This window comes from Hyla sarda, chromosome 3, assembly GCF_029499605.1.
Source record: "Hyla sarda isolate aHylSar1 chromosome 3, aHylSar1.hap1, whole genome shotgun sequence".
Taxonomy (NCBI): Eukaryota; Metazoa; Chordata; class Amphibia; order Anura; family Hylidae; genus Hyla; species Hyla sarda.
Window position 1 is genome coordinate 444,132,684 of NC_079191.1, and position 25,457 is coordinate 444,158,140.

General features: G+C 43.9%; 1 protein-coding gene across 10 annotated transcripts in view; it reads right to left on the bottom strand.

Annotated features, from left to right (window-relative positions):
- Positions 1-25,457, bottom strand: part of DNAH8 (dynein axonemal heavy chain 8) — a 582,992-nt gene that overhangs the window by 175,769 nt on the left and 381,766 nt on the right. For all 10 annotated transcript variants that reach the window (XM_056568656.1, XM_056568659.1, XM_056568657.1 and 7 more), the window contains 7 exons: positions 18,313-18,466; positions 15,698-15,862; positions 12,051-12,277; positions 9,284-9,402; positions 7,594-7,697; positions 4,074-4,250; positions 2,553-2,720 (listed from right to left, as the gene is read on the bottom strand). In XM_056568656.1, coding sequence (XP_056424631.1) covers positions 2,553-2,720; positions 4,074-4,250; positions 7,594-7,697; positions 9,284-9,402; positions 12,051-12,277; positions 15,698-15,862; positions 18,313-18,466 — 1,114 coding nt within the window. The remainder of the gene's footprint in view (positions 1-2,552; positions 2,721-4,073; positions 4,251-7,593; positions 7,698-9,283; positions 9,403-12,050; positions 12,278-15,697; positions 15,863-18,312; positions 18,467-25,457) is intronic.

Genomic DNA, 25,457 nt, shown 5'->3' on the forward strand with positions numbered 1-25,457 from the left:
GATTTATCAGCGCCTCATTCCTTTGTTGTTCCCAGTTTGAATTCACTAATCCCGTGGGAAGAGTTCAGCATGAAATATGCGTCAATTGATGAGGCAATTCAGATTATCTCCGGACTGGGTCAAGGTGCCTGGCTATCAAAAGCAGACTTTGCCGATGCCTTTAAATTATTACTGGTGAAAAGGGATCCGTGGCAATGGTACAGGGTTAAGTGGGAAGAGTTGTATTATTTTGCAGTCAAACTGACTTTTGGGTCGAAAAGCAGCCCGTGGTTGCTTGACCAATTGGCCAAAGCCCTCCATTGGATCTTAGAGAACGTAATGGAATGCCGACATGTCATACACTATTTAGATGATTTTTTGTTATTAGAAGATACGCAGGCAGTCCCTCATCAACTTATAGATTTACTCACCTTGTATCAGCAGTTAGAAGTCCCGATCTCAGCTACTAAGATACAAGGCCCTTCTCATGTTTTAAACTTTCTGGGCATAGTTTTAGCTATAAAGAAAGAAAAAAGTGCTCAGCTCACCATCCACTAATGAAACGTAGTAAGAGACCTCGGTTGTAAAGAAGCAACTGGAACTCGGATTTTCGGGCCGCTTCCCGTATGTAAAACCATGAAGATAAGGGGAATCCAGCTCACAAAAATAGTAATAAAACGTAGCTTTTACTAACTCCTGTTAAAATCACGGGTGAAAAAAATAAAAACACCCCAGTGGGTTAAAAGCAGCAGGTCGATGCGTTTCGAGCTACAGAGGAGCTCTTAATCATGGCAACATAATGCTGTACAAAGAGGGTTTATATACGCTGGTAGAAGAATGAATGAGTAGTTACACACGTGTTAGCTAGCGAGGTGCCGGGCTGCAACTCCAGCGTGTGACGACAGATTCGGTGGATCTCGGCTCACACATAGGAAAACCTGTTCTGGATATACACATTACAAGTGGGGCCAGTATGCTGTAATATCCCTTAGCAACAGTCAAATTGAGAAAATCCAGCAGAACAAAAAGTAAGTAAAAATACATAAATGCAACTAGTCATCTGAACCAAATGTAGATGGATTGCTTAATAAGCTGTAATGTGTGAGACATAGTCCGTACAAGAGTGCAGCTAAACACTGCGCTTGCAATATAACTGCAGGCGCTGTCGCCTCGGACATATGTGCACAGTAGGTTTTGGTAACTTTCAGGGTTTCAATACAATGTGAACATGTGCATAGGAACATGAATACAATACAATGTAGAATGCGTATAGAAACATAAATGTTAGGCTCTTCATATAGGTGTCACAATAACTGACATTGCAGCAAACATGTATAAGAAATATTACCAGGTATTAAATATTAATTTACATTTGGTTCAGATGACTAGTTGCATTTATGTATTTTTACCTACTTTTTATTCCACTGGATTTTCTCTATTTGAATGTTGCTAAGGGCTATTACAGAGTACTGAAGGTTGGTATGGGTGGCTCTTAGTTATAATTTCCATTTTGTTGCTGTACATATTCAGGGCTCAAGAAACATTGCAGCTAATGCACTATCTTGGTTGAATTTCTCCATTTTCTTTCAGGCTATACCAGAAGCAGATCGGGTGGGCATGCCAGTTCCCTCAGTCCGGGCCTTAACGATGGGACTAAAAATTTACAAAAAACTGGCAGATGGCCTCATCAGGGATTCTCTGGCCACTAACACAAAGAGGTCATACAATGTAGGCTGGAATAGTTATCTAAATTTCATCAAGACTCACAAGGCAGCTGGTTCTGATCATATTGAAGTCCTAGTTAGTTCTGTCGCTTTTTGCCATTATAATTAGAAATTATCCCATAGTGCTATCAAACTATACCTGGCAGACAATCGTTGTCACCCGATAAGGGCCATATTGAAGGGAATACGAAACAAAACTGTCAGTAAACCCCGTCACGGTATCCAGTTTTAGGAGAGATGCTTAGGAACATGTCTGCTAGATAATTCCCCCTATGGGCTAATCAATAGTTTAGCCATCAAAGCAGCAATATGTTTAGCCTGGCAGGCGCTCAGAGGCGACTGCCGGCAGGGAGGCCGAAAGAACCGCACCACGCTGTGTGAAACCGCCGGCAGTGGCCTCTGAGCGCCCCATGCCAGCCTTGTCAGCCCATCTGTTGGAGGCCCAGGATAGGAGCCGACTGACCCTTTCTATTGCGGTGAGTGCAGGATATATATTTTTCTTCATGGTTATCGATACTGATGGACCTGCTTGCAGTGAATGCTGAATGTGTCCTGCTTGCAGTGCCAATGCGCTGCTCTGAGCAGCCACACAGGGACTTGCGAGCCACCGCGTGCATGCGCAGTGTACTCAGACATTGCGGCTGCTCTGCGATGTCTGTGAGTACACTGTGTGGCTGCTCGGAGCGGCGCATTGCTGCTGCGAGCAGGACAAAGGGGGAACAGCTGAAGGCACAATCAGGTCATCAGCGGAACCGCAGCGTAAAATAGGCTGTGGATCCGTTCCATGTGACCCTAACCTAAAACTGCCAATAACAGGAAAGGTCATTAAATTCCATATAGTACTTTTACCTTTAAGGCCTCTCCCCAGGAAGGCATACAGCAGCGTTTTTCAGGATCTATGACTACTGGATCAAGCTTCTTTTGCAGTAAAAGGAGGACGGAATCCATGATCCTCATGGTCAAGTGTGGTGGCTTTGCACGTTTTCGAACTGCAGAAATATCTGTGGGTTTGATTCTCTAAATAGAAACAGCAAATAAACTGATGCTATAATTTAGCACAGCAAAGATAAAGAACAATGGAAGATCCAAAATAAAATCATAGAGAGTTAATAAAGTTATTAAAGCCATAGAGAACGTGTCCCAGACAATTGATGTAATAAAACATGGTTTTTACCTTTTTTTCTCTTTATGAAAGATGCCTCACAATTATGAATAAACATTTATGGAAGGGTCACACGGAGCTGATCCGCAGCGTATTTCACGCAGCAGATGCGTCACAAGACAGGTTCCCTGCTGCAGCCTAGTAGCTTTGTGTATCTGCTTGCAGATGCAGATATCCCACTATAGACTCAATTTCTGCTTTGTAGCAGATGCGCAGTGGGAAATATCAGTGGACTCACAGAGCTACCTAGACACAGCAGGGAGCTCATTCTTGTGACTACCGTCGGCACATATGCAGTGTGACTCTACCCTTAGGGCATTTGCTACCCTTAGGACATATGCTGCGGATCCGCTCTGTGTGACTCTACCCTTAGGGCATTTAGTTTACACTTAGTTTACATACTGTACATGTAAACACATCAAAATTGGTTTACCCCAAAACTACCCTCATCACGAGAATGGAGGTTGAATGCAGCAGAAATGCACATTTTTGACAACTGCTCCTTTCAAACAGGTGGACATGGGGCCCCTTCTCTCGTGATCAGTGGATGTCCCAGCAATCGGACCCCCCTGATCAGATCAGCATTGCAGATTTATGTATCCGAATTGTCCTAACAGGAATACCAGAAGATCCCCATTTATCCCTCAATGGATGCCATGTGGGACAATATTGTCAGATATACAGTATTTAGAAGATAAATGGCCACCATTTAATACTACATTTTCTTTCTAGTAGCCGGTGCAGGAAAAATGACTGACTGGCTGCAGCTTCCCTTGACAAAATCAGGAGTGCTTAGAGTGGAACCCAGGAGATCAGCTCATCACCCCGGAAGACGTATATTATCAGGAATTTATTCTTAACAAGGTAGCACAAGATACCAACAGAGGCATAGGGACCGTTGGAACATAAAGGATAAAGAAATCTACTGTATATCCTGCCCTCGATCTATTGACAAGCATGTGTGGCTCTTTTAGATACCAGAGAGAAAAACTGTTCAATCATATACCAAGTGGCACAAAAGTAGCCTTTATAATTGTTATATACCGTGTGCCTTCAGCTGTTGCAAAACTACAACTCACAGCATGCCTGGATAGCCAAATGCTGGTTTAATAGTTCATTTTATTTATTAGAACCCAAGAGAAAAAATATGCAGCAGCCACTAGAGGGAAGAGTCACATCAACACTTCCACATGAAACTATTTTCTCACATTTAATGCAGCTTCTGCCTCCTCTAGTGTTGGTCTTACGGCCTCCAGTTTTTTTTCCACTGTATAATTCTCATTCTCTATTTTCTCCACAATGCTCTGAGCTTTTTCTTTTACCAGGTGGACTTTGATCTTTATTTTTGCTGCTTCTTGAACAGTTAAGGTCAGTTCTTCCAGCACCTGTAGGTTACAAGCAGAATGATAGAGAAATTTATATATATATATATATATATATATATATATATATAGTACACCCTCAGAACAGAAGATCCTGCTCCTCTATATCTCTATAGTACACCCTCAGAAGAGAAGCTCCTGCTCCTCTATATCTCTATAGTACACCCTCAGAAGAGAGGATCCTGCTCCTCTATATCTCTATAGTACACCCTCAGAAGAGAGAATACTGCTCCTCTATATCTCTATAGTACACCCTCAGAAGAGAGGATACTGCTCCTCTATATCTCTATAGTACACCCTCAGAAGAGAGGATCCTGCTCCTCTATATCTCTATAGTACACTCTCAGAAGAGAGGATCCTGCTCCTCTATATCTCTATAGTACACCCTCAGAAGAGGATCCTTCTCTTCTATATCTCTATAGTACACCCTCAGAACAGAAGATCCTGCTCCTCTATATCTCTATAGTACACCCTCAGAAGAGAGGATCCTGCTCCTCTATATCTCTATAGTACACCCTCAGAAGAGAGGATCCTGCTCCTCTATATCTCTATAGTACACCCTCAGAAGAGAGGATCCTGCTCCTCTATATCTCTATAGTACACCCTCAGAAGAGATAATCCTGCTCCCCTATATCTCTATAGTACACCCTCAGAAGAGAGGATCCTGCTCCTCTATATCTCTATAGTACACCTTCAGAAGAGAGGATCCTGCTCCTCTATATCTCTATAGTACACCCTCAGAAGAGATGATCCTGCTCCTCTATATCTCTATAGTACACCCTCAGAAGAGATGATCCTGCTCCTCTATATCTCTATAGTACACCCTCAGAAGAGAGGATCCTGCTCCTCTATATCTCTATAGTACACCCTCAGAAGAGAGGATCCTGCTCCTCTATATCTCTATAGTACACCCTCAGAAGAAAGGATCCTGCTCCTCTGTATCTCTATAGTACACCCTCAGAAGAGAGGATCCTGCTCCTCTATATCTCTATAGTACACCCTCAGAAGAGAGGATCCTGCTCCTCTATATCTCTATAGTACACCCTCAGAAGAGAAGATCTTGCTCTTCTATATCTCTATAGTACACTCTCAGAAGAGAGGATCCTGCTCCCCTATATCTCTATAGTACACCCTCAGAAGAGAGGATCCTGCTCCCCTATATCTCTATAGTACACCCTCAGAAGAGATGATCCTGCTCCTCTATATCTCTATAGTACACCCTCAGAAGAGAAGATCCTGCTCCTCTATATCTCTATAGTACACCCTCAGAAGAGATGATCCTGCTCCTCTATATCTCTATAGTACACCCTCAGAAGAGATGATCCTGCTCCTCTATATCTCTATAGTACACCCTCAGAAGAGAGGATCCTGCTCCTCTTTATCTCTATAGTACACCCTCAGAAGAGAGGATCCCGCTCCTCTATATCTCTATAGTACACCCTCAGAAGAGAGGATCCCGCTCCCCTATATCTCTATAGTACACCCTCAGAAGAGAGGATCCCGCTCCTCTATATCTCTATAGTACACCCTCAGAAGAGAAGATCCCGCTCCTCTATATCTCTATAGTACACCCTCAGAAGAGAGGATCCCGCTCCTCTATATCTCTATAGTACACCCTCAGAAGAGATGATCCCGCTCCTCTATATCTCTATAGTACACCCTCAGAAGAGAGGATCCCGCTCCTCTATATCTCTATAGTACACCCTCAGAAGAGAGGATCCTGCTCCTCTATATCTCTATAGTACACCCTCAGAAGAGAGGATCCTGCTCCTCTATATCTCTATAGTACACCCTCAGAAGAGAGGATCCTGCTCCTCTATATCTCTATAGTACACCCTCAGAAGAGAGGATCCTGCTCCTCTATATCTCTATAGTACACCCTCAGAAGAGAGGATCCTGCTCCTCTATATCTCTATAGTACACCCTCAGAAGAGAGGATACTGCTCCTCTATATCTCTATAGTACACCCTCAGAAGAGAGGATCCTGCTCCTCTGTATCTCTATAGTACACCCTCAGAAGAGATGATCCTGCTCCTCTATATCTCTATAGTACACCCTCAGAAGAGAGGATCCTGCTCCTCTATATCTCTATAGTACACCCTCAGAAGAGAGGATCCTGCTCCTCTATATCTCTATAGTACACCCTCAGAAGAGAGGATCCTGCTCCTCTATATCTCTATAGTACACCCTCAGAAGAGAAGGTCCCGCTCCCCTATATCTCTATAGTACACCCTCAGAAGAGAGGATCCTGCTCCTCTATATCTCTATAGTACACCCTCAGAAGAGAGGATCCTGCTCCTCTATATATCTATAGTACAACCTCAGAAGAGAGGATCCTGCTCCTCTATATCTCTATAGTACACCCTCAGAAGAGAAGGTCCCGCTCCCCTATATCTCTATAGTACACCCTCAGAAGAGAGGATCCTGCTCCTCTATATCTCTATAGTACACCCTCAGAAGAGAGGATCCTGCTCCTCTATATCTCTATAGTACACCCTCAGAAGAGAAGGTCCCGCTCCCCTATATCTCTATAGTACACCCTCAGAAGAGAGGATCCTGCTCCTCTATATCTCTATAGTACACCCTCAGAAGAGAGGATCCTGCTCCTCTATATATCTATAGTACAACCTCAGAAGAGAGGATCCTGCTCCTCTATATCTCTATAGTACACCCTCAGAAGAGAAGGTCCCGCTCCCCTATATCTCTATAGTACACCCTCAGAAGAGAGGATCCTGCTCCTCTATATCTCTATAGTACACCCTCAGAAGAGAGGATCCTGCTCCTCTATATCTCTATAGTACACCCTCAGAAGAGAAGGTCCCGCTCCCCTATATCTCTATAGTACACCCTCAGAAGAGAGGATCCTGCTCCTCTATATCTCTATAGTACACCCTCAGAAGAGAGGATCCTGCTCCTCTATATATCTATAGTACAACCTCAGAAGAGAGGATCCTGCTCCTCTATATCTCTATAGTACACCCTCAGAAGAGAAGGTCCCGCTCCCCTATATCTCTATAGTACACCCTCAGAAGAGAGGATCCTGCTCCTCTATATCTCTATAGTACACCCTCAGAAGAGAGGATTTTGCTCCTTTACATTATATTGCCTCTCAGAATACATTTGAGCTGTTTTTCTGAGTAAATGATAAGTTTGGAAAAAAGGGGCCTGATAAGTGCATAAGTAGGTATTTCCACTGATAAGATATATTACAAAGTTAAATACATTTACTTGTACTGCTGACAATGACTAATTAAGTCATGTTTTAGAAAAGAAAACAAAAGTATTAACTGTTTGCCTAGGTACGGTATTCTCATATGTCCTTACTCTTATCTGTGGTGGTACTTACTTTTTCAGCTTTTACAGATACCAGGGCCAAGTCTTTCTCCTTTGCTTCAAGCTGCTTAGATACATTTCTTATAGATTCATTGGCTTCTATTAATTTAGACAGTCCTTATAAAAGACAAAAAAGGAAAATGTTATATAACATCACAGACACTGGAGGTCACATTATTCTCATTAAAAGCCCAGACAAGTAGACACTTGGTCACATTATAGGTGCAAGAGATTGAAGAGACAAGATCTCTTATTGTGAACATGAGAAGTACCAGCTGACCAGGAAAGAAACTTTGGCTTAGATCACAGTGATCATGAAAACAGGTCACATGGTCATACTCAATTTGTTATTAATATCTTTTATTCTTGTTCTTGCCTATGGTCAAGTACACATGAGATTAAAGACACAAAGGCAAACACCTAAAAATATTTTTGCTAAAAACTTATGACGTCCCATATTCTACATAGCCTGCTGTTTAAAGTTATCCATAGACAATAAAGTTGGTTGAACCCGATAGTTTTGGCATAGTCAGGGAAGGAAAGTATGGACATGATGGGTTTAAACATCCGCAATCCATTTGCTCCCAGGTAGACAAGCCTCTGCAAGAGAACTGGGAGAGATTGCAGAAATGTATGGCCCTGTACCCAAACTCATGAAGATCCTGCAGCTATACATAGAACACTAATAATATTCCTTTATTACAATAATATATAGGGTTACTCACTCCTGCAGTAAACCATTGTATTGTCAGGGACAATGAGAAAACAGCAGTGACTGAGCCAGCGCTCTGAGTATCCAGGGACCGACACTATGAATCTGGGTTAACAGGGATTACACATTAAAGGGGTATTCCGGTATCAGAAAATTGTATTTAATTAAAACTATGACCCCACGATTTATAAATCACTTATATGGTGTTGTTACAAATTGTACTGGCTTCAACATGTTTTTGTGTGATTCACCCATGACGGGAAGTGTAGTTCTCTCATTGTTAGTGTGGTTTTGTCCCCAGGTCCTTCATCTCTCTCCTGACAGGAAGTTGTGCAGTCCTCTCATTGCCACTGTTGAGTTGTATCCAGCTCATCCCCTTCAACTGACCGGAAGTTGTTTATTCCTCACATTGTCAATGTGGTGTTGTCTCAGCAGCTCTCTCATTCCTCCCTCTCTCCTGACAGGAAGTTGTGTAGTTCTCTTATTGTCAGTATGGTTTTGTCTCCAGCTCCTCCCTCTCTCCTGACAGAAAATTGTGTAGCCATATCATTGTCAGTGTGGTGTTGTCTCCTGGCTCCCATCACTCATAATCCTCTGCTGTCTCAGCGCTAACTTCAGTCTTTAGCTAGTTAAGATTATCCAAACCCCATATGACCTATAGAGGACCACAGGTATAAACCCCCTTGACTAATACAACCCTAACATAAAACATATTAAGTATTAACACCCTCGTCATAGTACAGTGCACACAAGCGGCACATTGTATAATGACGTCCCCTCCACCCCCCTTCGCCCAGCATCCTCCCAACACTCCCCGCTTAATAAAGCTTCCAATTAAGTGACAACAAGCAGAGATCTGATATCTGGGAGAAAAATATACAAAAAGTGTTACAATTTTTCATAATACAAGAAATAAACTATATTTGCTGAAATCAGAATAAACAGTATATGCATAAATGTATAATATAAATGCCTTGTTTTAATAAATTACCTCTGTTCATCCGCTCGGTCTGCTCATTGATGTTGTTATATTTTTCAGCGTAGACACTTTTGTAGCTATGTATAAATGATAGATAGGATTTTTGGGTTATATGAACCCTTCTCCGAAACCTGCAAAAACATAATTCGTATAAAATAAAAATTTACAGGTGGTGTCAGCTTGCTATTCTGGCCATGTCCGAAAACTACAGTACCCAGAAAGATTATTAAAATTTAGTTTGGAAAAAAGACAGGAGCGTCCTCTACATGTAGAGGAAAGAAGGTTTCTACACCAGCACAGACAGGGTTTTTTTTTTACTGTAAGAGCAGAGAGACTGTGGAGGTCTTTGCCAGAGGAATTGGTAATGGTAAACTCGATAAAAGAGATCAGGAGGGGCCTGGATACATTTCTGGAGAGTAATAATTTTACAGGTTATGGTCCTACGGATATACCGTATTTTTCACCGTATAAGACGCACTTTTTCTTCCCCAAAACTGGGGGGGAAAAGTTGGTGCGTCTTTTACAGCGAATACACATTAAAACCCTGTCCTATCGCGGCGGTCCCTGCGGCCATCAATGGCCGGGACCCGCAGCTAATACAGGACATCACAGGACATATATTTATATAACATATATCTTCCCCCTTCAATTCTATTCCCTAGATCGACCCGTCTGCTGCCTCCCCAAATTACATGTTATCAATATGGGGTGGAAGCTATACCTAATGCTGATTTGACATTGGGCTGCATTTATGTAAGTACAGAACCTCTTAAATTCATCATCAATGTCTGTCCACTGGGACCCCAACTGGAGCATAGATTAAAGGGGTATTCCAGGAAAAAACTTTTTTTTATACATCAAATGGCTCCAGAAAGTCAAACAGATTTGTAAATTACTTCTATTAAAAATCTTAATCCTTACAATAATTATTAGTTGCTGAAGTTGAGTTGTTCTTTTTTGTCTGGCAACAGTGCTCTCTGCTGACATTAGAGGTAGAAGAGGTTTGCTATGGGGATTTGCATCTAAACTGGGCAGTTCCTGAGACAGGTGTCATCAGAGAGCACTTAGACAGAAAAAGCAACTCAACTTCAGCAGCTCATAAGTACTAAAAGGATTAATATTTTTTAATAGAAGTAATTTACAAATCTGTTTAACTGTCTGGAGCCAGTATATACATATATATATATATATATATATATATATATATATATATATAAAAATATATATAAAAAGTTTTTTCCTGGATAACCCCTTAACGACGCAGGACGTATATTGCGCCGCGATCCCGCATCATATCGCGTCGGTCCCGGCGCTAATCAACGGCCGGGACCCGCGGCTAATACCACACATCGCCGATCGCGGCGATGTGCGGTATTAACCCTTTAGAAGCGGCGGTCAAAGCTGACCGCCGCTTCTAAAGTGAAACTGAAAGTATCCCGGCTGCTCAGTCGGGCTGTTCGGGACCGCCGCGGTGAAATCGCGGCGTCCCGAACAGCTGATCGGACACCGGGAGGGCTCTTACCTGCCTCCTCGGTGTCCGATCGACGAATGACTGCTCCGTGCTTGAGATCCAGGCAGGAGCAGTCAAGCGCCGATAAAGCTGATCACAGGCGTGTTAATACACGCCAGTGATCAGCATAGGAGATCAGTGTGTGCAGTGTTATAGGTCCCTATGGGACCTATAACACTGCAAAAAAAAAGTTTAAAAAAAGTGTTAATAAAGGTCATTTAACCCCTTCCCTAATAAAAGTTTGAATCACCCCCCTTTTCCCATAAAAAAAATAAAACAGTGTAAAAAAAAAAAAAAATAAACATATGTGGTATCGCCGCGTGCGTAAATATCCGAACTATAAAAATATATAATTAATTAAGCCATACGGTCAATGGCGTACGCGCAAAAAAATTCAAAAGTCCAAAAAAGCGTATTTTGGTCACTTTTTATAACATTAAAAAATGAATAAAAAGTGATCAAAAAGTCCAATCAAAACAAAAATCATACCGATAAAAACTTAAGATCACGGCTCAGAAAATGAGCCCTCATACCGCCCTGTACGTGGAAAAATAAAAAAGTTATAGGGGTCAGAAAATGACATTTTTAAACGTATAAATTTTCCTGCATGTAGTTATGATTTTTTCCAGAAGTGCGACAAAATTAAACCTATATAAGTAGGGGATCATTTTAACCGTATGGACCTACAGAATAATGATGAGGTGTAATTTTTACCGAAATATGCACTGCGTAGAAACAGAAGCCCCCAAATTTACAAAATGGCGTTTTTTTTTCGATTTTGTCGCACAATGATTTTTTTTTCCGTTTCGCCGTGCATTTTTGGGTAAAATGACTAATGTCACTGCAAAGTAGAATTGGCGACGCAAAAAATAAGCCATAATATGGATTTTTAGGTGGAAAATTGAAAGGGTTATGATTTTTAAAAGGTAAGGAGGAAAAAACGAAAAGTGCAAAAACGGAAAAACCCTGAGTCCTTAAGGGGTTAAGGGAGTAGCTGAATTGCTTTAGAAGACAATAATTCTATGGCTTTTTCAAAAAAAACACTACTTACGATTGAATGTTTTATAAAAATATCAACTTTTCAGTTTAAAGATTAATTTTTTTACAATCCTACGCAAAATTTTAGGCTGCAACTGGTGAAGTTTCAGTACCAAGACCATTCTAGTAGCCGGAGAGGGTTGCAGCTGCATGCCTCCCATTACACGCACTGATACTGTACATCATTAATGCTCATTATAGGAAACCTCTATAAGAACAATACACACGTACCGGTGAAAGAAACTCTCACAGCTCTCTGACATCTTTTCATGAAATACACCCATTGCCTCCATCACATGCGATTGAACTTCTGAGCTGCATGCAAACTCAAGTCCCGATAGAAAGTAACTGGAGATGGCTACTAAAGCTTGTCTCGGCCAGAGGCTAAACCAGTCCATGGTGCAGCCAGAGAGGAGAGCAGGAAACTTCTGAGACCGTGTCCGGAACTTGTCCCCAACCTAAATGGGAGAAATAAATACACATATGTCAAACATAGAAGAAAAGGGGCCCCGTGACAAATATTGAAATGGGCCCATTTTATTGCCTCTGATTTTGCCCCCCCCCAGGACAGTAAGGTCTGGTGTTTATTTCTCTTTTGCTTTCCATGACCCATTGGTCAATACCCCTCTACATTTATTTGCTGACAATGCAGTTTCTTTAGGAGAGGTTCTGCACAGTTTCTTAGCAATGAAAAAAGGAATGGGACCAACCAGGAGTGAGCCCCCTCTCTCCAAGGGCCCAATAGCAGCCGCATGGTCTGCCACTATGGTATGTACTGTTGGGGGTATTTATCAATTTTGCCTGTTGAAAGTTTCTTTTTACCCTTTTTTTTCACTTTGGTTTTCGTGGACTTGCACCAAATTTATCATTTGGTGCAATTGTTAGTAATTTTGGCTCAAATGTTGAAATCAGCCGTTCACAGCGCCTTTTACACAGAACTTACCGCCACAGAGGACGCATATTTTACCCCTTGTGCAGCCATTTCGGGGTCCCTCCTGCAGTCTATCAGCGACGTGAGTTATTTTCTTTTGTGGGGTTTATAGCCACCAAGTGAAATGGATTTTATTTTCAACTTGAGTCATTTTTTTTTTGGTTACTTTAGTGCAGTGGTCTTCAACCTGCGGACCTCCAGATGTTGCAAAACTACAATTCCCAGCATGCCCAGACAGCCGTTAGCTGTCCGGGCATGCTGGGAGTTGTAGTTTTGCAACATCTGGAGGTCCGCAGGTTGGAGGCCACTGCTTTAGTGCTTTACCTTTCCTGAACCTGTGCGGCCATGTCCAATGCCGGCTCAACGGAGGGTGAAGGTTCCTCAGAGACAACTATGTCGCAGGATAGTATTGCGCAGCCCTGGAGGCGTCGCTGCTTTGACAAAAACATTTTTTTATGTATTTTGACGCCTTTATATTTTCTGACATTGCTAAGTGTGTCTTCCCTGTGCAAAATTTCTTAGCGGTGATTTGCACCAAAAAAAAAAACCCTAAAGGCGCAAAATTGTGCCAAAGATCGATTGGCGCAAATGATGAATTACTGACTAAAGTTAAAATCACACACAGGACCGTGTGATTTTGATAAAGTTGTAAAAATGACAGTGGAGAAAATGAGCCAAACTTTGGCGTAAAAAGACAATGCGCCAAAGTTACGTTAAAAAAAACACATAAATCCTTTGATAAATACCCCCCTGTATGCCCTTGGTCATGGACCTTCCACCACACACTCAACAATCTATTATCGTTCTACAGGATAATATAAACCAATACACATTCATTTAAAAGACGGGTCAGAGGCATTTAAGTCATAATTTACCTCAGTTTTGCGCTACGTTTAGTGATGCAGGTTTAATGGCTTAAGATTTGTATAAATGGTATTTCACCTGTTAAAGCTGTAATGATTATTGCAGTAAGTTTTCCTGACCAATAATAAATGCGCTGTGTGAATCCAGCCTAAGGGTACGTTCACACACGCGAATTTTTTAGCGGGTTTTCCGCTACATATTTGAAAGTGGGCAGGCTCTTCTTAGCTGTCAGCAGATTTTCCGCGGCGGAATTTACGCTGCGAAAAATCCGCCACGGTCCCTACTGACTTCAATGGGGCTTGCAGCGGATGTTCCGCAGTGTACATTCCGCCGCGGAAAATCGGCTGCGGACAGCCGAGAACAGCCCGCCCACTTTCAAATACGCAGCGGAAAACCCGCTAAAAAATCAGCTCATGTGAACGTACCCTAAGGGTCCAGGGACTTGTTCTCCCATATTTAGAATCAGAAAGGAAAGATTTTGCCTTACTGAGGATAATCTGCTGCCGCTTCATAGTTTTGCCTTTCTTTGGATTAACAATGCAAGTAGAACCATCACAAATTATGCAGTATAATTAGTATTTGCACCATTTTCCCTCCACTTTGCTTGCTTTCCCTTTACTTTATGTCAATATCGAATGTGACTGAATTAATTGTATTGTAGTGCAGTGAATGTTACATCAGCCATATTTTGCTTGTGGGGTTCTGTGCCACCGATCAGAGGGAGTGAGATTATGCAAGAAATCTGCGACTTATAGGCCACATTCACATGGAAGAATGTATGCAGAATGTCATCTCGGAAAAAACGGGTGACCATTCCGCAAATAACCGGCCACTCAAAAAATGTGCTGTCTCTATAGACGGCCGCGCATTTTCAAGAGCATTTTGCCGAGAGAACTGACAATTTCTTTCTTTTAGTGGAGACCAGAATCTGAATTTCCGTAGTGGAGACATCTTCCACTGAAATTCCCATTGATTATTCTTTCAATAAGACTCTGCTGCAAACGGAAATATACTCATGTGAACATGGCCTGAAAGGGGTACTCCGCCCCTAAACATCTTATCCCCTATCCAAAGGATAGGGGATAAGATGTCAGATCGCCGGGGTCCCGCTGCTGGGGACCCCGGGGATCGCTGCTGCAGCACCGCGCTATCATTACTGAGCAGAGCGAGATCGCTCTACACATAATGACAGGCAATACAGGGGCCAGAGCATCGTTACGTCACGGCTCCGCCCCTCGTGACGTCACGGCCCGCCCCCATCAATACAAGTCTATGGGAAGGGTGTGTTGAGGTCGTCACGCCCCCTGCCATAGACTTGCATTAAGGGGACGGGCCGTGATGTCACGAGGGGCGGAGCCATGACGTCACGCTGCTCCGGCCCCTGTATCGCCCATCATTACACACAGAGCGAACTCGCTCTGTGCAGTAATGATAGCGCGGTGCCGCAGCAGCGATCCCCGGGGTCCCCAGCAGCGGGACCACGGCGATCTAACATCTTATCCCCTATCCTTTGGATAGGGGATAAGATGCCAGGGGTGGAGTACCCCTTTAAGGCCATAAGGCAGAACTGAACAGGAAAGTGCAAATGGATAATAAATATATAGTAAAGATGTAAATAAGAAAAAATAAAAAAAATTGTATCAAAATACCAGAGCAACAGCAATGATAAATTGCCTCATGTGTTGCTACTTTATTACTGGTCAAGGCATTAATGCTATTCACGACATTGTGTGGATTTATATCTGCATCTAGGATCATTTTAGGGGTGTGCACTGATCTGCTGCTCCCAGTTCTAAAACTGATACTAAACTGTTCCATTACTAAGAGCAGCGTTTCCTAACCAGGGTGCCTTCAGCTGTTGCAAAACTACAAGTCCCAGCATGCCCGGACAGCCTTTGGTTGTCCGGGCATGCTGGAAGTTGTAGTTTTACAACAGTGGAAGACACACTGGTTGCAGCCTTTGGCTGTCCAGGCATGCTGGGAGTTGTAGTATTGCAACAGCTGGATGCACCCTGGTTAGAAGACACTTACTCGGAGTGTACTCAATACATGAACTTTAGATACAGAGACCAGTCATACTTACAGGTGAGAAGCAGAGGATAATATGCAGGTTTTTCCTACACCTGGATATAAAATATTCGTACAGATTATCGAAGGTCGGGGGCTGACGTGGAAATTCCCCCTTCATTACTGGTAGCAAAGACTGAGTGACCTCTTCCAATTCTCCCCGAGAAAACAAACCAGAAACCTTCAAGAATGTAACAATTGAAATGATAATATTAGGGTCATCTTTATTTGGATATTTAATGGCCACATTTAGAGTCTGAACTACGTTCAACACACCAGAGCCATTGCAACTCTACTGAACAAAAGTTAAAGGGGTATTCCCACCTGAGACATCTATGGTATATCCACAGGATATGAAATAATGTTTGATAGTTGTGCGCCTCACCACTAGAACCTGGAGGAGAATGAATGGAACGGTGGCTGCATATGTCCATGTCTCTCCATTCACTCCTATATGAAATGTCACATATACCGTACCCACTGTGGATTTGCTGTTGAGTTTAATTATTTACATTGAAACCCTGTGGGGTGGTGTTCACAAAGAAAATGTCCTCTATGCAGAATGCATAGCGGACTGAAAATCTATCACACAAAATCTGGTCAGAAAAATGGGTGGTCTTCTTAAAGAGATTTTACTCTGTTTATATCTGAGCAACAAATCTGTAGCAGGTAAATGTGAATGTAAATTATACTGTTTATTTTACATTTAAATAGTTTATCAGAGTGCAATGTGAGATGAAGTAACATCATTTGATATAATGCAAGAAAAAGGGTGAAAAAGTAAAGTAAGAAGAATCATAGTACTACAATGAGTAATTCAACCTTAAATTAAACCCATATGAAGAAAAGTTGAGACAGGTGAGAGTAAGGGAGGGAGACAAGGTAGCAGTTTGTTCTATGTGAACAATATGACCTAGTGGAGAAGGAACAGCCTCTTCCAAAGTTATGGATTCAGCCTAATGTATTGTCAGTATGATTTCCTGCAGAATGTCATCTGTGCTTGATGGTTTTCTTGCGTCTTCTTGTTTCCCCTTCCCTGACATCGGGCGCTTCCAAAAGCCTTCTCCTCACTGTGTGTGCAGATGACACCCGCCTGCTGCCATTCCTGAGCCTCTCTGCACTGGTGCCCATCCCGGAGCTGAATCCTCTTTACGAGATGTCCTAGCACAGGCTGGATTTTATTGGGCGTTCTTGATGATCTGATAAGTGGTTGATTAAGGGGTAATCTTACAAGCCACAATGTCCTTGCCTGTAAAGCTCTTTTGATACAAAGTGATGATGACTGCATATGCTTCTTAGATGTAACCATGGTTAATAGAAGAAAACAATGATTTTAAGAACCATCCCCCTTATAAAGCAACCAGTCTGCTGGGAAACTGACAGCGGGTTCACCCACACTAAACCCAATACACAGGGTTATAGTGCGGATGAACCAGATTAAAATGAAGTATAATTTACCCATGGTCTGGTTTAGGAGGTAATGGAGGCGGGACTCGGCGTGGAAGCAGGGATGCTAGGTAGTCCTTTCCCGTCTCCAATGTGCAAAGCCAGTGATTAACATATTAGCCATGACGGCTAATAACAAGTCTATCTCCGGAAAGGGATCGTGGATCTGGGTAAGTTATACCTCATTTTAATCTGGTTCACCCATACTATGGGGGAGATTTATCAAAACTTGTGCAGAGCAAAGTGGTGCAGTTGACCATGGCAACCAATCAGATTGCTCCTTTAATTTTACAGAGGCCTTATTAAAAAGGAAAGAAGCAAGCTGATTGGTTACTATGGGCAACTGGACAACTTTTCCTGTGGACAGGTTTTGATAAATCTCCCCCTATACCCCTGTGTAATGGGTTTAGTGTGGGTGAAGTGGCTGTCAATTTTGCTTTAAAGTCCAATCATTATGAGAGAGCGACATGTAACTATGCACCTATGTTAGGCTGCATTCATATTACGTTTTTAAGATATGGGAACCAGATCCATCTGGGGGGAGCGAAAACCGGGCACTCCTGTATCCCGGCCTCACCTGGCCCGTACCTCATTCATTTCTATGAGCCGACCAGAGTCAAACAGTGAATCCGGTTGGCTCATTTTTGCCCTGTATCCGGTTTTGTGAGCAGACCTAATACGGTGGCATATTTGCACATCAGTTTCTCCTCCATTGTACCATGCACTATATTCATCATGAACTGGCTAAAAACAATGCTAGACCGACAATAAAAAAGCTGCACATAAACTTGATGAATAATCCACAAAAATGTTCGGCTGTAGCAGATAAAAAGACACAGCATTCAGCTCCAATACCCCATATTTCAATGTAGAAAACATTTGGCCATATCTGCCCCTATGGCCTTTTCTCTAACAAGATGCAGTGCGGTGTTATCCTACATTGATCTAAATAAAGATAACCAAAGCATTTCTCCCTCAGCCATACTTAGTGATAACAAATCTGTCTGTTTTTTTTTTTGAGTGATGGCCGCTAGCACACAGCTATGATCAGTGAATATTTAGCTATGATATCTTTTGTGAGTATGAGGAAAGCTGCTGTTCTGTCCTTTCATCATTGCTTTACACTGCAACTCTGCTTCTCCAGATTGGTTGCTGGGTATAAATGCAGTACATGTATGGATTTACCTCTCCTGAAGAAAGAATATAGTTTATATATTCCAAAAAGGCTTCTTCTCTTATATCATGATCCGTAAAAATAAACGAGATTCCCTTTCCTTCAGCTCCAGCTGTTTTATAGAGCAGCTTTAAGTCCTCTAGCAGGTTAGATACTCCATAAAATCTGGAACAAGTTTAGAAAAATTTGATTCGTGTTGTACATGAGTGATAGAAATAATTAATTTAACCCCTTCAGGACCAAGCCCATTTTGGCCTTAAGGACCAGAGCGTTTTTTGCACATCTGACCACTGTCACTTTAAACATTAATAACTCTGGGATGCTTTTAGTTATCATTCTGATTCCGAGATTGTTTTTTCGTGACATATTCTACTTTAACATAGTGGTAAATTTTTGTGGTATCTTGCATCCTTTCCTTGTGAAAAATCCAAAAATTTGATGAAAAATTTGAAAATTTTGCATTTTTCTAACTTTGAAGTTCTCTGCTTGTAAGGAAAATGGATATTACAAATAAAAAAAACTTTTATTCACATATACAATATGTCTACTTTATGTTGGCATCATAAAAGTGACAAGTTTTTACTTTTGGAAGACACCAGAGGGCTTCAAAGTTCAGCAGCAATTTTCCAATTTTTCACAAAATTTTCAAACTCACAATTTTTCAGGGACCAGTTCAGGTTTGAAGTGGATTTGAAGGGCCTTCATATTAGAAATACCCCACAAAAGACCCTATTATAAAAACTGCACCCCCCAAAGTATTCAAAATGACATTCAGTCATCATTTTAACCCTTAATCTTCATTTTTTAAACTCGCATGTTCTTGTAGACCCAATTTTTGAATTTTTACAAGGTGTAAAAGGAGAAAATGTATACTTATATTTGTAGCTCAATTTCTCTCGAGTAAGCACATACCTCATATGTCTATGTAAAGTGTTCGGCGGGCGCAGTAGAGGGCTCATAAGGGAAAGAGCGACAAGGGGATTTTGGAGAATACGTTTTTCTGAAATGGTTTTTGGGGGGCATGTTGCATTTAGGAAGCCCCTATGGTGCCAGAACAGCAAAAAACCCTCACATGGCATACCATTTTGGAAACTAGACCCCTTGAGGAACATAACAAAGAATAAAGTGAGCCTTAATACCCCACAGGTGTTTCACGACTTTTGCATATGTAAAAAAAAAAAATTTTTTTTCACTAAAATGTGTGTTTCCCCCCAAATTTCAAATTTTTCCAAGGGTTAATAGCAGAAAATACCCCCCAAAATTTGTAACCCCATCTCTTCTGAGTATGGAGGTACCCCATAAGTTGACCTGAAGTGCACTATGGGCGAACTACAATGCTCAGAAGAGAAGGAGTCATATTTGGCTTTTTGAGAGCAAATTTTGCTCGGGGAGCATGTCGCATTTAGGAAGCCCCTAAGGTGCCAGAACAGCAAAAAAAAAAAAAAAAACACATGGCATACCATTTTGGAAACTAGACCCCTTGAGGAACGTAACAAGGGGTACAGTGAGCATTTGCCCCCCACTGGTGTCTGACAGATCTTTGGAACAGTGGGCTGTACAAGTTTTCATTTTCACGGACCACTGTTCCAAAGATCTGTCAGACACCTGTGGGGGGTAAATTCTCACTGCACCCCTCATTACATTCCGTGAGGGGTGTCGTTTCCGAAATGGCATCACATGTGGTTTTTTTTTTTGCGTTTGTCAAAACCGCTGTAACAATCAGCCACCCCTGTGCAAATCACCTCAAATGTACATGGTGCGCTCTCCCTTCTGGGCCTTGTTGTGCGCCCCCAGAGCACTTTGCGCCCACATATGGGGTATCTCCGTAGTCGGGAGAAATTGCGTTTCAAATTTTGGGGGGCTTTTTTCCCTTTTACCTCTTGTGAAAATGTAAAGTATAGGGCAACATCAGCATGTTAGTGTAAAAAATTTAAATTTTTTACACTAAACTTCTGGTGTAGACCCCAACATTTCCTTTTCATGAAGGGTTAAAGAAGAAAAAGCCCCCCAAACCTTGTAACGCAATTTCTCCCGAGTACGGCGATACCCCATATGTGGCCCTAAACTGTTGCCTTGAAATACGACAGGGCTCCAAAGTGAGAGCGCCATGTGCATTTGAGGCCTAAATTAGGGATTTGCATAGGGGTGGACATAGGGGTATTCTACGCCAGTGATTCCCAAACAGGGTGCCTCCAGCTGTTGCAAAACTCCCAGCATGCGTGGACAGTCAACGGCTGTCCGGCAATACTGGGAGTTGTTGTTTTTCAACAGCTGGAGGCTCTGCTTTGGAAACAGTGGTGTACCGGACGTTCTTATTGGGGGAGGGGGGCTGTGTAGGGGTATGTGTATATGTAGTGTTTTTAACTTTTTATTTTATTTTGTGTTAGTGTAGTGTAGTGTTTTTAGGGTACAGTCACATGGGCGGGGGATTACAGCGAGTTTCCCAGCGCAAAATTTGCTGCATCTCAAACTTGCAGCGAGAAACCCACTGTAAAAGCCTCGTCCATGTGAATGTACCCTGTACATTCACAGGGGGGGGAGGGGTGCACCAGCTGTTGCAAAACCACAACTCCCAGTATGCATGGTCTGTTAGTGCATGCTGGGAGTTATAGTTTTGCAACAGCTGGAGGCACACAGGTTAGGAAACACTGAGTTAGAAACAGACAATGTTTCCCAACCAGTGTGTCTCCAGTTGTTGCAAAACTACAACTCCCAGCATGCCCAGACAGCTGAAGGGCATGCTGGGAGTTGTAGTTCGGCAACATCTGAAGGGCCAGATGTTGCTGAACTAAAACTCCCAGCATGCCTGGACAGTCAGTGCATGCTGGGAGTTGTAGTTTTGCAACAGCTGGAAGAGCACAGATTGGAGACCATTATACAATGGTCTCCAAACTGGGACCCTCCAGATGTTGAAAAACTACAACTCCCAGCATGCCCAGACAGCCAAAGGCTGTCTAGGCATGCTGGGAGTTGTAGTTTTCAGACTCCTAGAAGCAGCAGTGAAGATCTTCACTGCTGCTTCTGAGGACCATATACTTACCTGCCGGTCCCGTCGCTGCTCGTCCACGTGGCCGGTCCCGCGCTGCTCCTCGGTCCCGCCGCTGCTCCAGGTAAGGCCGCCGGTCCCCTCTTGTTCCCTCCCTATGCCGCGAGCCCCCGCAGCCATCGTCCCCCGTTCTGCCCGACTTCCAGGGGCGGGCAGTGCGGGGGATCTGAACTTTCACCCCAGATCACTGTGATTGGTCCACAGGGACCAATCACAGTGATCGCTGACCAGGACCATCAATGGATGGTCCTGGGGGGTGAAGCAGAAGTTGTCCCCTGCTGGAAACAGCGGGACTTCTGCCAGTTAACCCGTGTGATGCTGCGCATCGCCGGGTTAACTGAATTTCATTTATAAACGTCGGGATGCGCGAACGCACTGCACAACCCGGCGTTTATATATGACATTCTGCGGGAAGGGGTTAACAAAAAACACTTGGTAAGGGCTCGCACTTGTATTTTTTGGAAAATGTTCTTCCTCAGTACATCCAGATGCACAAGACAATGGAGTCAGTTGTGAAATAATTAGATTCATTACCCAGGTGCCCAGTAGGTGCTAAGTGCTCATACTATACTCCGTCTGGCTGGGATTATCTGCTCTGTATTTCTTTGTATATTACGTTTCTTATTTCAGATTCACAAACAACTTATGAGGTACGTTCACATTTTGCTGCGGATTGTCTGAAGCTGATATTGGTATGAATTGACTTCAATGGATAGAAAAATCCACTGCTGAAAATCTGCACATGTGAATTTAGGTGATGTGGCCTAACGTCACGAGGGGGCATGGCGTGCCATCACGACCATGGCTGCCCGAACCCAGAGTTCTGAATATAATGTTCAGAATGCCAGGTGCCTGCACGGAGATCGCGGGGGATCCCAGTGACCAGACCCCCATGATTAGACATCTTATCCCCTATCCAAAGGATCCATAAGATGTCTAGGGGTAGAGAAATCCTTTAATAATGGTGTAAAGTCCAGAACTCCCTTTTTCTCTATTGGGGGACACAGACATTGGGTATATGCTGCTGTCACTAGGAGCCTTGACACTATGGCAACAAGAAAAGTCGTCCCCTCACAGCAGGATATACCCGCCTACAGGAACCAGAGCTAATCAGTTTTAGCTTAGTGTCTGTAGGAGGCAGACGCTTGGTCTCCAGACCTGGTCACTTATTTTATTGTTTTTCAGTTTAGGGACGTTTAGTTAGATTTTTCTCTCCCTTTATTTTTCTCTTTTCAGGTGGGGTCTCATGAACATAGCGCTCACTGTTTCCCCATTTGCGAAGAAAGGTCATTGAGTCATGTACTGTTAACCCCTTCTCGCCACCAGTCAGTGCTGGGTTGTACCTTTGGGTTCGGTCCCCCTACCTTCCCTGCTGCATGATGCAGGTGACTAAATGCTGACTGAAGACATCATGGGGAAAGTTTTCTATGGAAAGGTGAGTATTCCTCCCCTTTTTCTTTCAGGTTTATGGATTCTCAACCTCTGTAGCCCCCTGCTTTGGTGCCCATTCCTTTTTATTCCCCCTAGGGATTGCCCTGCTCGGCCATTCTGGTATAAGGGATGTTATGTGGTGCAGGAATAATGTTCACTTCACTTTTATTCACGTACTTCCCCGGTGCTTACTTTCTGCGCATGCGCCAGTATATATATTTTAGTTTTGCTTCGGCCGCATCGCTTTGTGCTGCGACCGGAGTGCCGGGGATCCCTTACCCCGTCGGCAGCGCTGTTCGCGCTAGCCTGGCGGATCCCTGTCTCCTCCGGCCTCAACCACATTACTTTGCCGGCATTAGGGGGCAAAATTATTATGGACGCGGCACACTCTGCTCACAGACCTTAGCCCTGCCCACTCTCTCCCGGCAGGGATTCAGACCCTATCATGCGTTAGCGAGCTGATGATTACCCTATCAGCGCAGGGCTCGCGCTTCTGGGGGCCATTCTAACCAATGGGGGCCTGCCTGATACTAGTCCGACCCCCTTCTTTTCATTGGTCTAGCCCTCCTGCTCCTCTCCCCTCTCTGACTGAGGACCTTATTTTTTTCCTCACACAGCCTGCTTCTGCTGCTATTTCTGAACACAGAACTGACCCCCCTCCAGACAGGTACCTGGGACCCTGGTCACCTATTATGCCTGTAAGGCCTGCAAACTTAAAATGCCTTGTGGTTCTGCTGAACCCATTTGTCTTGCCTGCACCACTGTGCCTTCCGGCCCTCCTGGTATATCTTCCCAGGATGTCCCAATAGAACCCTTGGGCTCTACTCTCCCTCCGGAGTGGATATCTTCCCTCTCCCAGTCGATTTCCAATTTGGCGCAGGTCTCCATTATTGTGGTGACTGCTTTGGAGAAGTCTTCCTTACGCCAACCCTCCAGAAAGCCTCGCTCTCATTCCCCTTATTCCAGGCACCCTCACAAGCGCCCTAGGGGTTTGTCCTCTCGCTCGCTCGTCTCCAGAGTCTGGGAGTAGAAATAGGCGATCTCCGCATAGGTATCACCCATCCTCCTTGGCTCCCCAATAACGCCCATATTCTAAGGGCCACTCTCCTGGTCGCCGCTCTGGGTCTCCAGATCTGCGTACCAAGTCAGTTTCGCCTTCACCCAAGGCCGCCTCCACCCGCTCCCACTCTCCTCGGGAACTGGAAGATAAGGCCTCAGGTTCTGCCTCTGATTCAGAGGACCGAACCGACACGACTGGCATGGTAGACAGCTTGGACTCAGCCATAAGGGACACCTTTCACCTTGAGGACCCAGAAACTTCGGACACAGCTCCAGAAGTTTCCTTTCACCGCTCCCGTCCCTCACCTAAGGTTTTCAGCTCTCATGCTGAATTTGATGCCTTACTGGAAACTGCCTGGAGACATCCTGACAAGCGTTTTAAAGGTACTAACAAGGTTCAGGCACAATTTCCTTCTGCCAGGGACCTCATTGCAAGGTGGACATCCCCTCCAACGGTGGATCCACCTGTCTCCCACCTGTCAAAATCCACTACTCTGCCTTTGGCAGATGCAGCTTCCTTTCAAGACCCGGCGGATAAGAGGATTGAAAATATGGCAAACTCCTCTTTTGAAGCAGCAGGTTCTTCATTACTTCCTGATTTTGCTTCTGCTTGGGTGTCAAAAGCCCTTTCTGTCTGGGCTTCTCAACTCCGACAGGGTATTTTATCTGGGTCCCCTAGGAGGAACTGGTGGATTTGGCATTTCAACTCTCCACTGCTGGGGACTTTCTGTGCTCTGCTTCCATTCAGTCGGCCCGTTGTACGGCTGATGGCGCTTTGTCGTTCCATGTGGCTCAAGGTTTGGGACACGATGTCGCTTCCAAGAAATCTCTAACGGAGACCACCTTTGGTCCTTTTGGATGTATGGCTCACAGGACAAGAAGGCTCCTTCCTTCAAGGCCCGACCCTCCTGAAAATCAGAGAACCGTTCAGTCTGTTTTGGGGCCAAGGCGGGCACCCGTAAACCTACCTCTGCCTGAAGGGACGCCCTCACCTGCAGATTTTTCTCGGGTGGGAGGGCATCTGTCACTTTTCTGGGACGTCTGATCTGCCCATATGCAGGACTCCTGGGTCCGCGATGTCGTTTTCCAACAGCTATCGGATCGATTTTGCCTCCTTTCAGAAGAATCGCAAGGGCCTTTCGGGGTGCGCTTCGGTCCCTTATCGCTCAGGGAGTGATTATCCCAGTTCCTCCCAGGGAGAGTTTTTCAGGTTTTTATTCCAACCTGTTTGTGGTCCCCAAAAAAGGGGGTTCCGTTCGCCCGATCTTGGACCTTAAGTACCTCAACCGACATCTACATGGCGTCCATGGATAAAGGGGAGTTTCCTTGGTGGACATCTGAGATGCCTATCTCCACATCCCCATTTTTCCAGCACATCAGCATTATCTTCGCTTCGCAGTTCAAGAGGGCAATTTTCAGTTTGTGGCCCTTCCTTTTGGACTAGCCACTGCTCCGAGGGTTTTCACCAAGGTCCTGGAGGCAGTGGTCGCCCACCTGGACGATCTCTTGGTCAAGGCTCCAACCAGGGCCCAGAACCAAGAGAGTCTCCACCTCACTCTTCAGACCTTGTCTTGGTTCGGCTGGATGATCAATCAGGACAAGTCCAACCTGACTCCCACC